Below are 17,455 nucleotides of genomic sequence, written 5' to 3'. Positions count from 1 at the left end.
TTAGATTGGTCCATTAATTACATAATATTTACAAACCACACAAGCATTTACTGATATATATTTTTCCTATCCAACATCAGTGTTATATCTATCAAGTAAGCTAAGCAGAGTATTGACTCCCATACTCTGCCATACTAATGGATGGTGTTTTTTATTTAGTTATAAAATATGGTCCACAGTGTTGTGGTATTTTTACAAATATGTATATTTCACAATACACAAAACACCAAGACTTAGAATGATTTGTAGTTCCCAAAAAAGTGTTTAGTAAGTAAGATATGCAATGCCAAAGCGGGCAATGTTGATCTACATTAGCAGTGGATTTTCCCTGTAACAGTTTTCTGATGATAATGACAACAAAAATGTATACAACATGTATTCATTGGAAACTTAGTATGCTCATACATTTAAATAAAACAAAACAAGAATATTTTTAAAATATTTAATGCTCAAAAATTACACTTATAGCATATAAAAGTAACAAAACAAAATATAGTTTCAATGACTTACACAAAATATAATATGCGACTTGACATAAATGCAGTAATAAGAATCATAAGCTAAACTTGACATCATTAGTCTGACTTCGTGCAACAACACTGTATGATCATAAGCAATAATAATAGGAGATAGTTACATATTTATAGAGAAATAAATAAAACAGAAAGCATTCACAACAATGTAAAATACATAGATTTAATCAACAACTACATAACATGGAAATAAGTATATTTTTTTATTATTATAAAAAGCCTTCATAATACTTTGTCATAATATGTGATTTGAACACTGAACATTATAGTTAACAATCAGATCAGCAATTATGGCGTCTGCAATACGCAAAATATAAGATTCATAAGTACTTTCACAAATTTTGGAACATAGGATTACACCTATGTCCTGTCTAATCTCTTGGCGACGTCTCCGGCAAAAGGTCGAACCACATCGTTTTAGCTTCACGGAAGTCGTACTGGTTGAGATGTACAACTACCTGTAATGATAGAATTAACAAAAACATTAATAAATACTGTTTATTTACGCCAGTTGTAGTAATAAAAATATAGATATAAAACTAAAAATATGAAAAATATGTTTTTAATTTGCGCTTTCGGAAGTGAATTACTTTTATTTGGGCCCCAAAATACCTGAATATTTTTTAAGCGCCAATTTCGTAGCAGAACTACAATAGTTTTTAGAGTAATCACAAAGATAAAGTAACAAATTCTTTAAACTTTGGATATTACAGTAGTAATTTTAGGTTTACCTGTCCAATAACAGGGCTACCGCCTAGGAATCCTTTGTGCGTGGCGACAGTGACTTCCACCTGCCTGGAATGCAGCTCGGCTAATGGGATCACCCACTCGAACTGCTCGTCATATTCTGGCATGCAACTGTCCTTCACAACCTGACGATCAAAAAGACACATTTTTTGTACATAGTGTACTATAGTTATGTTTTCTTTCTCAGTTGTAGTCCTGTAACCTAACTAACAGAAATTTCAGTATGTTTTCATAACCAAAATATATGTAGTAAGTAATGCTCTAAGATCAATCCGGTTTCCAAAAGATGCTATTGATTTATTTAGTTACCACATACCACAGTTTTACGCTTAGAGTCCTTGGAGCGACCAGGCAGCAAGTACAACTTGACGTAAGGATCAGGCACGTTGGTGGGGTCCTTCAATGGTATGTGCCTAAAAAAATAAAATAGAATACATAAACATGAATAAAAATGCGCACATGCAGCTGTCGCTACTTTAAAAGCGATTTTATTTTGTAAGCAATAAAAACGGTTTTGTAACACCACTAAGAAGCGTGTTATAAGATTAACTTACATAATTTTGTGCACAACCACGAACAGAGTTTGGTTTTGCATGCTGTAACGAAGTGAGAGCAGAATACGGCCGAGGCCGGCTTCTCCTGCTGACCTGTACCAAACACATTTATTATTTAGGTAAACTTTGTATGTTTGACGTGCCTTTATTATCATTATTCTCCACTATATCTTTATTTAACTTACGTTGTCAATGAAGAGATTCTATGCACAAGCTTCGATGGTGGCTCGCGCTCAGGTGATTTTGGGGGTTGATATTCTTGAGGTGTATCTGTAATAACAACAATGTATTACAAAAGAAAATTCATGTGACCGTGACTTTTGAATGGCATTGAAATTAATTTTCTGAACATTGCTCCTTCCTGAAAACTATTGTCGGTGAAAAATGGGCAAAAGGGTTATTAGATTTCTTTTTAATCGACTTCAAAGATTGTGTAAGAGGAAAGCAAATATTCGGTGTATTAAAAATATAACACGGGTGGGTCTCATTTATTTATTTACTTACCAACTTCTTTTTCAATATGCTCTAAAGGCACGGACTTCTGTGAGCTACTTTCTAGAAGAGCATCCTCAACATTCTTCATTATCGGCTCAGGAAGTACAGTCACTGCAATAAATGGTTTTATAACAATTGTAAATTTTGTTTTACATAATAGAAGTAGTCGGTAAAATTATCGTAATTCACAATTATAATTATGTTAAATATGGCTCTAATAAGTTTACAAACAATGTACTACCAGGGTCAGTGAGAGGTCCAGGCTCATCAGAGACAGCTGGAGATGGAGGTGAGGGTGGCGTCGCGGGGGCGGGGGGCGACGGTGCTCTCGGTGTCTCTACCACCGCCGGCGCCACAGGGTCTTCTTCGTAGTCCTCTTCCTTGATAGCCTCCTTCAAAATCTTTGGAAACGACAATTTTAAGTTAATGAACTATTATTATTAACATCAATAGCTGCTATTCTTATATTTGCACTTCCAAAAGGTCGACTGTATATGTTTTTACTAAATTCGAACAAACAAATAAATAAAGCAAATATTACTCTACTAACAAAATCCGACTTCAAAATAGCTTTCTCAAAAACCTTTAGGTACCTTCAATTGCAAAGACATGATGATTTTGGACTCCGGTCCGGATCGCTGCAGCATCAGCGGCTGAGTAATCATGCTCAGGTCCTTTTCTTTCAGCAGAGTCGATATTGAATATGTCAGCTGGCCGAGCTGACCTCCCGTTTTAGAGTCCAGAACCTATAATAATAATGATAAATTGTACACATACGTCTAACCCGATTACATACAAACATAACACGCCTGTCGCCTCATGGGAATAGGCAGAGACAATGGAACGTCAATTGTTACGAATCTTACATACTTTTGCTTCATCAACAGTCATTAGTCTTGCATGCTCGTCGATTAAGGGTACTTTTAATTAATTGTGGTGGAGAGTAAATCTCTCTTCCACAATTAAAAAAGCGTGTTAAGAATGAGATGTAAGCGTTATGATATCCAATTTAATCGTGTTCGTAGCGTTAATAACAGCACCTCAATGCAAACAATAAACGTGTAACATATCTCGCTTCCTAGTAAAATCATAGCCAATTACTAAATTGGTAAGTGTAAGCACAGTTCCGTAATCTTACCTTGATCTCCAAGTTGTCGCACTCGGGGTTCTGGACAAGGAACGAGTATCCGATCTCGTAGACGGGATCATCGGTCCTCATCTGAACGGCGCTGGTCTCAGTCTTCTTGCCCACAGTCACCGTGAGGTAGGGGTCGGGCCGAGATTGGGTGCGAGCGTTCTGTTACAAACAAAAAATGATCGTTTTTATAAGGAAGAAAAATAATAATGTTGAACATCCTTAATATTAATGGATAACAAGTAAGAGACTTACAGGCAACTTCTTGCATGAGTCGATGTACACAGACAAGACAGCGGAGCTTAAGTCGCCAGTCTTAATGAGCAGGGTCTCCGTTAGTGCCTGTAATGCAAATATCCCATCAAAAACATCCTGTAAAAAACCCAAGTCTCGCAGCTCAGTCTTTCTGCCGTCAAAAGTTGTGAGATCCATGTAATACCAAGTCGGTTAATCTATTTAGTGTCTACTTGAAGGACCTTCTGTCTTAAGTTATTACATAAGTTATTATCATGCCAATATTAAAAATATTTAACGTTTTAAACAAATAGATCGACTTGGACATCGCTTGATTTGATTATTAGTATGTATCACACTACACAGCACGACGGGCCAGCGACCAACAGGAACGAGAGTTTCAATCGCGTGAGGCGCGAGAGACTAAAGAATCTAATATAATATTGTAATATTCATTTTGTTTTCATGCGATGTCCAAGTCGATCTATTTGTTTAAAACGTTAAATATTTTTAATATTGGCATGATAATAACTTATGTAATAACTTAAGACAGAAGGTCCTTCAAGTAGACACTAAATAGATTAACCGACTTGGTATTACATGGATCTCACAACTTTTGACGGCAGAAAGACTGAGCTGCGAGACTTGGGTTTTTTACAGGATGTTTTTGATGGGATCTCACTTCTTTTTGTAGAGCCTTTCTTTTTGATACCATCTACTTCTAACGAATTTTGTTAAAACCACCACCAACCACCAACTGCATAAATAACTTTGTAATCCCATATATTTATATGGGATTACAAAGTTATTGATGCAGTTGGTGTATTTGGAAAACTGGACCGAAATTACAAAATATTTAAGTTTTCCCATGATTAAGACACTAAACTCTATATGTATTCCAAATATGAAGCTTCTAAGTCTGCTAGAAGTGCCTTGGACTTTTGATGATCGGTGAGTCAGTGAGTGACAAAATTTAGAAACTTTAACAAGTTGTCATTCTTAAACTACTGGTTCAAATTGACTGAAATTTTAAATATTCCGTGTTTATACAATGCCGGATTAGTTACTGAAGATTCAGGTTTCTTGCTTTATCCACAACCGAATTATAGGGGGTCGAAAAAGGCCCGAATTGCTTCGAGAAAAGGATGGTACGGCCGTGCCGCTTTTTTTGCTCGACTTGGCGGGGCACTGCCGTGCCCCAGATAATATAAGTAAAATGTCAAATCATGTATGTATGTATGTAGGTCTTGTAGGTGTGATGTTAACTTACACGGCTAAGTTGCGACACGTCTGAAGTCAAACGGTGCCAAGAAAGACGCAGTTCAACTTTACCATGCTTGGCTTGCTGAAGAGTTTGCCACTGAAACAATTTGCCAACAATAGTATACGATACGTGTATTTGAATAATATCTGCCTTTTATTATATCTATGTTTTAAAGAATTTCTCACCGTGTCCAAGCGGCCAAAGCGTACAACTTGTGAGATATCCAGCGAACACCTGAAATCATAACATACTCTAGTAACGTTCACTAAACTAAAATACTTCATAGGCATTGTTAGCACAAGTCAAAGAATTTTGAAATTTAGAAGAACATAGTAAGTAACATAATCCCATCTGAATAGAGGTGCGTACCCTTAATTAGGATAAAAAGAAAAACTATATACAATTTAAGATTTAAATCAAATAGGAATTAAAGATCTAATATTATTGGACAAAGATTAAAACAAAGTGCACAACACATTTAGTGATCACAAGCAATTAGTTATTGGAATACGGAAAGGAATGGATGGACATACGTTTCGTAACGCAAGTCCTTAGCTTACGTATTACTACGAAATAAATTAATTTCAAAGTTAGTGTATGATTTACTAGCGTTAAACTAAACGGCCACTTAAAACGTTTCATAGCAATGAGTGATATTCCCTCGCGTCGGCTAAGTATTGCCTAGTGATCATTAAAAGCTCAAGTTATGTTAGTATGACCCGTCTCTGTGACCCGATGCCGTGCGTGTACCAAGTGTCGATGAGTGCGTGATTACATCTGAATGTACTGACAGTTGACAGTAGTGTTCGCTCAGTTCGTGTGCGTACAACGTACAGTATGGTCCGTGGTCGCGTCAGTGGCAAGTATGTTAGTTCACTGTGAGAATGTATGTACATTGTCAGATACACTTGTAGTGTGTGGCGGCAGCGACAGACCTGCCCAGTTTCTCATCTCGTCCTGTGCGGTCCCAGTCGAAAAGCCTGATGACCAATATCGTCGCGCTGGTGCGGAGTACTGACTGTTACAACCCACCATGTTATATACAAATACATACAATTAAGCTATCATTAATTTGCAAGAGATAAGGAATTAGTTTCATGTTTTTGTACATTTTTGCTGCGTGATTTAATAGGGTCCGGGGTGTATAGGTACATGTTAAAAATGTCAAATTATAGCTGGTGTCAGTAATTTGTATATTAATCAAAATTAAATGCGAACTATCGAAACAGGTAATTAATTAAACTATACGGTTAAAACTTTTCAACTTGCCACTTGATTAAATATTAAGATATTGTATGTCCCCATTATCGGTATTCCTGCATAAGGCGAAAATCAATCACACACAATAGCTGTAGGTATAAAAATAGAACACCCAGTAGTCAAAACAGTTAAAAAACCCAAAATGATTCTTAAAATCACCGGCATGACTATCTTATGTATCTACATGACATAATAGAATGACGACTGATGTACGTTGCGTACGGTGATAATAAGAGTCAAGTTAAATAACAAAAAGTAATAAAACCACGGCAATGAAATTAATGTCGCTAACGTGTCAATGCACTTCTAGCGGCGGAGACGGACCTGCCAAGATAATCATCGTTCTGAATGCCCATGCCAGGGTCCCAGTCCCAGAGCTCGCACTGCAGCACTTGACTCTTCTTTGAGCTTATTAACGCCTATTAAAGGACAAAATTATAATATATCTACATATTAGTTATATGCCAAACACGCCTAAACATACAATCTTCAATTTAGCCAATCAATTTTGAAAATAATTGATATCTGTCCCCTGACCATCTGGCAAGTTTATCAATTTGATATTACAACATTGAAGAGGTCGCTGCGCTGCACGTATGCTGACCTCTTCAATGTTGGTACGACATGCCTGCATATTAGAAACTTTGGAAGAAAACAGAATAGTATCATTAATACATCATCATCTAGGAAACTCACCTTCACCATTGGAACTACAACTAAGTTTGCGCACTACAGACTACACATGCAGCTAATTATTTTGTAATGGGAGACTCTGGAATAGTGTGACTCACAGGGACTTTTAAACAGATATTATTTACAGAAAAAATCCGACATTTCACATTGATCTAGATCTCTCATTACATTGTATCGAGTGTGTCACATCAAAGAGCTAGAACTTAGGGTCACATTGCAATAATCCTTCGCTGCTTTGAAGCAACACCACCCGAAACCTACTTGTTAATGTCTATGCATAAGTCCTCCAGGTTACAGTGGGCCGTGGCAACAGAAGTTGTCCCGCCACCAGTGTAACCGTCAGACAAGCGTCGCGTTGGCCATAGTTTAGAAGCTTATCGGGACAGTTACAATGCGTGAAGCAGGTGCAACCATCAGCGTAGCGTATAACGTGTCGCAGGTCCCGCCCCGCGCCCGCCCTGCCGCAGCCCGCCACCGCGTGCTCGTACTTACTTGCCCAGCTTGTCATCATCGTTGCCTTCGTCCTTGTCGAACACTTCTATTTCCAACGCTTGGCCCAGAGATTGCATTATACGCGCCTGTATGCCACACGCGCATAGTCCGACGCAAACATAAGTGAGGAAAACAAAATCTTGTTCATAACTTACTTGTAAACATTTCACGACAATACTTTGGAAGTAGAATATGCCCGTATCGCATATCTTTGTTAGCGTATTTATTATTAGCTAACATCGTGTGACACCCTTGTTATAATATAGCACAGCTTCAAAACTGTTAATACACCCTCAATTTTAACCTTGTGGTGTTATAGTGGAACACTGTATCTACTTAAATATTACACAGCCCCAAATACATTAAACATACTATTAAAAGTTAAATACATAAAATAATTGTTATCTGACTTTATATGTTTAAAAAAAATTAATTATATATCAATAAAATAGATTTAATATACCCAATATTATAAAATAAAAAATAAATTGTATATTGCAATTAAGATAAACTAGCAGATATAAAAAAAATGTTAAAAATATGTGCTTAGAAGAATGCTTACTCTCCAAAGAACGCCACTGTTTCTTACCAGTAAACAATCTTTAATATACCTAATCAAAATAAAATAATAGGTCATGCTCATTCCTGATACTGCTTCAAATTATATTGAAATAGCAAAATATTACATTCAACAATATTCCAATTTAAATTTAATAAGGTATTTTCATTGTATTATTGGTTACTATTACTGTTGTATACTTTATGTTGCTACTTCATTATGCCAGACAGCGAGAAGCCTTGCAATTCTCGTCACAAAGAGAAATTCCATATAATGTATAACATAAATGCATGTGATTTACGACACATCATTTTACGTACTTCAGAAATGAGCTAAGACAATTTTAAATACACATGTTATATATTGTGTCTTACTCTACTTACCAAATATAACATCCAAAGCCTGATTAATTAAAATAAGCAAGCACATCTTAAATGTTATATACGAACAATAAGAGATATAATTGTGTAGATACTTGCTAAGCAAACTGATGTATCTGTTAAAAATCTAAATAGTAACACTATATACTGTATATAAGTAAGTATTAAAATATATACCCCTGTGCGTAAAAAACGAACTAATATGTATGTACTATACAAAGTGTATGTGTGTGTGTGGATGTCTGCTTACCTCGCACCAGAAGTCCCAGCGAGGGTTGACGTTATTGTCGATGTGTTTCGTCTTCCATTGCTGCGCACCCACCGTGATGATCGCGTACGGATCTGACTTACCCTTACCTGGACATCACATTTAAACATATTATATTTATGAACCGAATAAATGGTAAACAAGCCACAAAATACAAATGAAAATGACCAGACTTAAGAAAGAGGGTTAAGAAACGCACCAATCATTGAGACATCTTTCTTCATTAGATTCTGAGCTTGTACGAGATGAATACGAAGTACACCCTGGAAATAGCAATATAGATTAGAAAATAATTTGCAAGATATCATTATATGTATAAGTACAATATATGAGTTCTTTAGACGACTTACCTCCGGTTCAGGCATCCTCAGATCTACAGTGGGTATTTCATCACTTAGTTTAATAGGTAACTTGTTTGGTAACACCATCATCTTAGCCACTTGCTCCACAATACAGCGTCGTAGAATATCACTGGAATTAAAACATTACTGTTAACACGTATCTTCAAATAACATAGAATAAGTTAGTTATTAGCCAATTTTGAGTTCTAATCTGTAGACATAAGACTAAAAATATGTTGGTACATATTTGCGAACGCCAAGTATTATCTGCACAAACTTACTTTATATTGAACGCAATAGAAGTCAAAATCGCTTGACATATCTGTAAATAATCTGTACCTACCTGAAGCCTGGCATGTCGAGAATATCAGCGGCTCCGACTAAGTTGAAGTCAATGGACGGATTGTTTAAGAAGAAGATTTGGAGTCCTCCCACCAGAGGCATCTTGGTTATAAGAGGCTTCATTACAATACGCACCATACCGTGAATCTGAAATGTTTTACAAAAAGATAATTATACATAATAACTTGTAACTCTTCTTCTGCATCGCTGGCTATTATCATAAGGCAATAATAACACATTTTGATTTTACGACCAGCCTCTGCCATTCTTCTTACGATAAAATAAATTGTTTTCAATGAAGTAAATCGAAATCTACATAAGCAAAGTCAATAAAGTCTTTATTGAAACCAAGAGATAATAATCACAATCTCACTCATCTAAAAATAAAGTGTTAACAGATATCTTTTACACCTTTTATGATGTGAAGTGCAATAAGTGAAAAAGCATGATGCAGTGATCAGATAAGATTACTCCACATAGGGTATAGTCGTCAGTGCGCATGTGTGGGCTAGATTTTTATTGAATAACTAGTGTTTATAATAACCTGAAGGTCTTTGATACCGCCGCGGATGCGTTGTAGGACGAAGGAGATATCACAGTCGCCAGCGTAGCTGAAACAATTTTATATTTATAATGTAAAGCTTATTTTAGTTAACATACATTATCATGTATTCTATAAAGCCTATACTGTTAAATTACTATAAAGAGCTTATTAGACAAAATAGAAATGTTTTAAGTCAGTAGATATTGTTCATCAGGTGCCATTTCTAACGAGTGAACCCTAATCACCCTGATGATGGTAATCCAAGATAAAGTCAATCCATAATAAGTCGACGAGACCTAATTCCCCTACTAGCGCCATTGTCGGTGAGTTTTGAGTTCAAGCGCAAAATTTGAATTGGTATGACTCACATTGCGAAGGCATTGTAAACTTTTACAATCGTAATAAATGTTGGAATAATGTGGCTCATAAAGTAACTTACAATAAGTCGACGTCCATTATAATTTCATCCCTGGATAGGTTCTTGTCGTATACCTTAACGCCGCCGACTCGCGGCGCCTGCAAGGATTAAGACTTGTTACTGGCACTTGTATGCCATAAAACTTTTATAGCTTTGACGTGTGGTTTTGTGGAATGTCGGTACATAGATAACAATTGTTGTTTGCACTTTTGTGAGTAAGAAGTCAAAGTAAAATAAAGTAAAACTCTATTTTAAACATTACCTCATAACATAAGTTTTAGTTTGTATGTAAATTTTAACATACAATTTGACTATCCATAGATATAAATCCTGGGTCAGGATTTAGGGTAACAGTTTATGTATGTATGTTCAGTGTATGTAGTAGTATAGTCGGTACAGGCACAGCCCTATTTATCTAAGCAGAAAAAATCTAGGAAATTAATTTCCTGTTAGTTTGACACTTCAGATTTATTGCTTACTAGGAATTGAGTGTAGTGCTGATAAGCTGATGATATTTAGATTCACGACCGAACAAAAACTTTCTTGATTGTCCACAGTACTTACAATGGTGCCAAGAATCATTCTTTCGAACTTGAAGCCTGTGAGTTTGAAGTTGGCCAGACTCTCGGCCACGGCTGGCTCAATGGACTCTTTCAGTAGATTACGAGCGTACGAGTTCACATTGGGCCAAACTTGGAGAAGAATCTGCAAGTAAATGTATGAACTTAGTAAGTGAGAGAAAGAGTCTCTCTACAAAATATTATAGTTTCCGTGCTCCTTGATCGAAAAAAAGTGTCGGAATTTTCAATGGTAGGTCGAAATTGATGTCTAGTCATTACAATGTCATTTATTTGAGATGAATATCCTATTCTAGTTAATTAGTTACTACAAATCAATCAGACGTTATAATAATATTATGTACCTACATTAATTGTTATGACAGCTATTAAATATAGAATATGACGTAATTAAATAGATTTAATATAGACATAACACTTAGACTAGACAGTCTAGAATAGTAGGTACCTAAGTGCGAACTAGGTAATGAGTGTATTCGCAGTAAAATCAATAAGCACGTTGCGAACAGTTTAAATGACGTGGGCGGGTAGATATACGAGCGGGCAGTGTAGGAGCTAGCGAAGTAATTTGCTAAATTGCAATACATTACATACCCTGTTCAGCCACTCGGCGCGCTCCACGTCCGGGAAGAACACCTGGAAACAGTACATTATACATCACGTCTCATCTCCGTCTACCGTACTTAAGCTGTTGATGTTTTTCTTAGTTATTTATAAAGTGACTTGTTGATCGAAGCGCAGAATACTAGTCAAAGTGTGTCTTAAAAAGATTACTCAATTTTGTTCCCGAGTCCTCAATTAAGATGATAGCTAGTCAAACACGTTATTAGAAATGACAATATAAATAAATTAATATTATTTTGAGATAGATTTACCTGATATTTTGCAGTAAGGGAACATCCCTATTTTTACTAGGGTTTCAGGTTTATAAAACAAAATCCCGAGATTCTTGTTTTAAGCCAAAAAGTGTGATTTTATGAATGGTATACATTATAATGTAGGTAAGTATATTATATAATTCCCACACAAAAACAATGAACTTGTTCTACAGTAAAAACATAGTGAGGTCATACAATCGATTCGATCAATGTCGTTGACCTTAATCTTTACTGTATACGCCAGGTATGACGTAAGATTATAGTTAATTGGAACCATTCGGAACGGACAAACAACTTCGAATAACAGAAAGTTCAAATGGCTAAACTACATTTCGTCAACTGAAAATGTGTGGCATGTTTCTTGCAGACAGTGTTTATTCGAATGTTTTCTAGGTTGATCAAACTAGATCATGATTCATGTTAATCAAAATTATTCAATCATATATTATATAAAGTGTATTGTGTATACATATAGTGTGTGGTTTTCTGTGAGTTTACCTATAAGTTTTTCAGGTTTTATGTATGCTTTTATAATGCGACATAGCTTTAAATAGATGCATACTGTAGTTTATGATACCTACGATCATTCTAAACGGTTGTGATGCGGTAATAAAATATATGACGGAGTATAAAATTGGTAAAGGTAGATATTCATAGCGTATCAATCATTCCATCACTTCCTAAATGACGTAATCGGAAACAAGTCCCTAATGGATTACAGAATTTTATACAGAGGCACTTGAATACTAATCCTACATATCAGTTAATTTTACCATCCCATTTTATTTTTGGAGACAAGCCAAATTGGAGATATGCCTTTGATATACCTACTGTTTCAAAGTTATTATTAATCCAGAATATAGATAACTTGTTTAGGACATAACAAAAGATAGCATCTTACCCAGGCCGGCAAGTCGTCAAGTTTAGCCAAAACAACATCTTTCTCGGAGGAGGAGGCTGCGGCCTTGGCCAAGTTGCGTCGGTACTCGTTCTCCTTACGCCATTGATCGCGCAGCACAGACAGAATAACGGGTCCGATCAGCCACGCCACGCTCCATTGCATGTACCCGACCAGGTACACGGCGCCAACGACCGATACCTGCAGCAATAGTTCACGAAGCATGGAAAACATTCAATTACGAAGAAAATATGTTTTATTGATAGTCTCGCTTTTAATGGACATGCTAGTGCACATGCCAGACCTGATAAAATTACATATAAATTTCAGAGTCCGTAATCTATGCGGCTTCACTCGCATAGATTACGGACTCCGTATAAAATCTAATATTATACGTAATCTATGCGGCTTCGCTCGCATAGATTACGGACTCTGTTACAATAAAAGTAGCCTAAGTTACTCCTTAATACATCAGCTACCTGTCAATAAAATTTCCGTCAAAATCGGTCTAGCCATTTCAGAGATCGCTAGTCTCTGGATTGGAACAAACAGACAGACAAAAATTGTAAAAAAGTATTATTTTGGTGTATGTATATTAAAAATAATAATAGTTATTTTAATATCACCCACACTCCAATTTTATTTATTAGTCTAGATTATGTTTGATAAGATTATTTCAAGAATATTTTTTTATCTTTGCTGATATAATGATTGTTTAACAATATCACTTAGGGATTGTTTTTAAAAACCAAGTGCAATAGCACCTAATGTTCTTATAAGATTTTTTTCGAGCAATTAATGAATATATATTTTTTTTTTATTCGACAAAAACTAATGCTTGACTACATCCCACCTGATGTTAAGTAGTGATGTAATCGTTGATGGTGAGGCGCACTAGTTTCTTAAGAGCCTATTCACTCTAGACTTGAAGACACCCACATTGTAGTCCGATGGAAAAACCGCAGCAGGCAGATTGTTCCAGTCCCTCGATGTACGCGGAATAAACGACGAAGCAAAACGCTTAGTCCGAACCGTAGAAGTTTCGACAACGTAGGGATGGATACCCGCCGTACGACGGCTTGTCCGATGAAAGAAATGGGATGGTGGAATTAGGTCGTGTAATTCCTGCGCACACTCTCCGAAAAGCAACCTGTAAAACACCGAAAGGCTGGACACTCTACGCCGGTGCTCAAGGCTTTGAAGGTTGGACTTAACCAAATCTGGATCACCAATTAGCCTTTTCGCACGCCTTTCCACCGAGTCCAAAGTTGCCAGGTGACACTTTGCAGCACCTGCCCATATGTGGCCGCAATACTCCATACAAGATCGGACCTGTGCTTTGTATAGCATTAAAAGCTGTCCCGGTGTGAAGTACCGCCGGACCTTAGCAAGGATGCCGAGTTTCTTAGCAGCCACCCTGGCCTTGGACTCGATGAACCGCCCGAAGTTAAGATCTGAGGAGATTTCAACTCCCAAGAGCTGAAGGCGGTCGGTGCACTCCAGGGATACATCTCGAAAAGTAGGAGCCAAGGTGAATGGGCTCCTTTTAGCAGTGAATAGACACGCTTGTGTTTTGGCGGCGTTGAATCCCACCAGATTGGCTTCGCCCCATTTGGACACTGCCTGAAGTGAGACATTCGTACGCTCTACCATTGCCTCTCTCTCAGACTGGATTAACTCCTTACTAGCCCGAGCACCTGGCAGATATCTCTCTACAACTGTGCTATCATCTGCATACCCATAGATACCGGGCACTAGCAGATCGTTAATGTGCAGCAGAAATAGAGTTGCAGAGAGAACAGACCCCTGAGGAACTCCGGCATTAGTCGTCATGGGCTCTGATGAGCATCCATCGACCACAACTCGGAGAGATCGATCACTCAGGAAGTCTTTTACCCAGTTAGTCAGACTAGGAGAAATGCCGTACGCTGGAAGCTTACTTAAAAGGCTATCGTGCCATACCCTGTCGAAGGCCTTCGAGACGTCCAAGGAGACGGCGATCGCTTCCCCATTCTTCTCGAGGGCCTCGCCCCAAAATGGGTGACATAAACTAGTAGGTCCCCAAGACCGATTGCCGCGAAATGTATTGTCGGTCACTGAGGAGATGTTACCTTCCAGATGCCATGAGGCGCGAGTTCAACACACGCTATAATCTTGCAGAGTATTTAAAATCGGCCGATAGTTGGTGGGATCGGCACGACTGCCCTTTTTGGGCACGGGTTGCACGTTGGCAAGCTTCCAGGACTTGGGCACTATACCAGTCCTAAATGAGAGGCGATACAAGCGAGTCAATACAGGGGACAACTCGGGCGCACAAACCTTAAGAACAATCGCTGGTATAATCTGGTCCACTAGCTTTATTCACGTCCAGACGATACTCTAAGAACCTTTTGTTCCTTATGCGAACCTCGGGCATCGAAGAATCGCAATGAGGTAGAGTTGGCGGAGTACCTGCTAGTGTCTAAGAGAATTATGTAAAAGAGATGCAAAAACCTGCTTTCTCTTTCGCGGTGTGGGCCAGTATTCCATCAGGTCTTACCAGCGGAGGCAATGTGGGCCGACAGAAGTTCGCCTCGACCGACTTGGCAAGGGACCAGAATGCTCTGCTTTGTGCAGAAAGCTTTGTGCCAATGTGGGTGATGTGGTCGAAACGAGCCTTCTTTAGTGCCTTTTTGTAGGACTTGGCAGCATGGTTATTATAGTAATATTTAATTCTTACATTTTATGACTAAAGAAGGATTTCATTCCCCATGTGATAATGCTGTTTATTTAACAACAATCAATTAAATCATTATTTTTAAATACACATTTATTTTTGCATTGCAATCTAAAAAACATAGTTTTATTATAATTACCTTATTCTAAGTTTCATCAATAATTTATAATGAAGAGTTACAGGAAACTCATGTGTTTATGATATTGTTTACTTGCTATTTTTACTAGTTTGTGTCAGATTGTAACTGTAGTTTAAATATAATCTTTCCTCATTCCAGTTTAAGTCTAAAATTGCCTGCCTTGTGGTTAATTAAAGAGTATGACATCACTTTGCTGACTGATGTTATGTGAAAATTATACTAATGTGCATGTGTTCTGCTCATTTACCAAGGTGTTGACTGTGTATCCAATTACTGATAAGCAAGGCTTACCTTATATTTTCTTCTATTGTTTGAGCCCGAAATTGAGTGGACAGTTAAGTCATTAAGTGAGCAGATTAGCAACTAAGCAAACATTAAACTATGATCTAATCATGTAAAATTTTTGGATGATTCACTTTAACAAGACAATAATAAATGCAGGCTCCACTATGCTTAGTAAAACTTCCACCTAATAAAATAAACAACAGGAACTAACACTTTAAGGTTGAATGCTTATCTTATGATTCAAAGCATCGCTGTTCAAGGTCAACATGACTCATGCTAAGACATCCTATTTTGTTTTAACAATGTGGTCACACAGCCAATGCATTTATATTCTAATAAGATGATGCCATACAACTTAAAATAACAAACTCAGTCAATATTTAAAATTTTAAGCAATAATGACATACCTTCTTGAAGAATCTGTATATCATAGACAGCACATTGCCAGTTTCATCACTGCTTGGAGGCAGTGCCGGTTTACTTGAAGACACCATTTTCTTTTCATCACTTGCCTGTATATTAAATCCTGATTTATTAGAGGCATTTAAAAAAAATATAATAAGAAAAAGAAGAAGAAAATAGCCTACTAAAGAAGCCCTACTAAATGTAAATAAAAAATAAATAAAAGCAATATCCAAAATATTTCTATTAGCTACAATAACAAAAAGTTACTAAAACTGTTTAAAAACCACATACTTACGATATCAAGTCATCTTTATTTATAGATTTGGTTGAAAGCATTTAGAAATAATAGATATAAAAATTAAATAAGGGTTAAATAAAACGGGAAGTAAACAAACACGTACCATGCTGAACACTGAAGTGCAGAGGTTGGGTAACGAATATAAACTAAACACAATACAAAATAAACCGATTACCAAATGCTAATTTCCTGGCGAGTCTAGCGCATTGTACTCCTCAATCGTGTGTATTTGTTTTTTTCCTGATATCTTAACTAATTACTGCTCACTTTAAAGTCTAAAATCAAGCAGCCGTGGTGCAATTCAACAACCAAATACCTAAAGCTATAAAGGTGCAATTTGCACCGCAACTTTTTAATGTTTTATCAATCCTATAGAAATTCGACCTTGTGTCGAGGTGTCGAGCGAACCAAGTTGCCGACCCGACGACTCTGAATGACAGATAAAACAGGTGTAGTGTAGTGACAACCGTTTGTTGTATGACAGTGACATTGACAGTAGGCAGCAAGTTGTCAACATTTAAAAAAAAACGCGTTTCTCATCGGCATAATATGTGGATTTTGGAACACGGATCAGGGTCAGAAGGAAAATAGAAACTGAGAAAATACGTACTTTTTAAGTTTCGTCTTGTTCATCCTTTAAAACTGTTTGTTTCAAATTGGTTTCAAACATAGACATACAAAACGACCGGACGGAGTCTCTTGAAACAAGGGTCAAGAGTTTTGTACGTCTATAGTTACAAAGAATTAAATAGCAAGGATGTTGAATAAATAAACTTTTTGTCTTGGTTAAATAGAGCACAGTTTACCCAAAGGTAGACAGTTTTCAGTACTTATTTTACTCTATACTTATTAATATTCTTTCGTACTTTTTATACTCCAAAGAATAAGTATAAGGCAAAGAGTATAATAAGTATGTATAAGGAAATTAATTAAAAATACTCTTTGGTTCTTATGTTATCAAAAATTTTTGTTCAAAATTGTTCAATATTTTTTATAATT

General features: G+C 36.8%; 1 protein-coding gene across 4 annotated transcripts; it reads right to left on the bottom strand.

The window, feature by feature from the left end:
* Positions 1-426: 426 nt before the first annotated feature.
* On the bottom strand, positions 427-16,903 carry LOC118262409 (extended synaptotagmin-1). 4 transcript variants are annotated; one of them, XM_035573729.2, is made up of 24 exons: positions 16,560-16,903; positions 16,161-16,265; positions 12,617-12,814; positions 11,432-11,473; positions 10,824-10,964; positions 10,281-10,357; positions 9,842-9,908; positions 9,299-9,444; positions 8,965-9,085; positions 8,814-8,877; positions 8,597-8,703; positions 7,408-7,493; positions 5,148-5,196; positions 4,969-5,058; positions 3,720-3,806; positions 3,468-3,626; positions 2,923-3,075; positions 2,571-2,730; positions 2,339-2,440; positions 2,020-2,104; positions 1,835-1,927; positions 1,597-1,693; positions 1,265-1,405; positions 427-991 (listed from the first exon to the last, which is right to left on the bottom strand). In XM_035573729.2, exons 1-24 carry the CDS (start codon positions 16,560-16,562, stop codon positions 905-907), a joined length of 2,460 nt encoding a protein of 819 aa, XP_035429622.2. In that variant the 5' UTR covers positions 16,563-16,903; the 3' UTR covers positions 427-904. The 4 variants fall into 4 exon arrangements, with proteins under 4 accessions (XP_035429622.2, XP_035429621.2, XP_035429623.2 ...); XM_035573728.2 differs by lacking the exon at positions 7,408-7,493 and adding an exon at positions 6,547-6,641; XM_035573730.2 differs by lacking the exon at positions 7,408-7,493 and adding an exon at positions 5,898-5,980.
* Positions 16,904-17,455: the final 552 nt, after the last annotated feature.

Source organism: Spodoptera frugiperda, chromosome 12 (assembly GCF_023101765.2).
Source record: "Spodoptera frugiperda isolate SF20-4 chromosome 12, AGI-APGP_CSIRO_Sfru_2.0, whole genome shotgun sequence".
NCBI lineage: Eukaryota > Metazoa > Arthropoda > Insecta > Lepidoptera > Noctuidae > Spodoptera > Spodoptera frugiperda.
Note: the sequence above shows the minus strand (reverse complement) of the source record. Positions and strands in the feature narration are given on the sequence as shown.

Bases quoted from the DNA above. Each gene is read 5' to 3' on its own strand.
- LOC118262409 (XM_035573728.2), bottom strand. The intron at 9,445-9,841 runs GTTATTATAAAC...AAAACATTTCAG, and splicing joins GCGGTATCAAAGACCTTCAG to ATTCACGGTATGGTGCGTAT. The intron at 8,704-8,813 runs GTGCGTTTCTTA...TGTGATGTCCAG, and splicing joins GAAAGATGTCTCAATGATTG to GTAAGGGTAAGTCAGATCCG.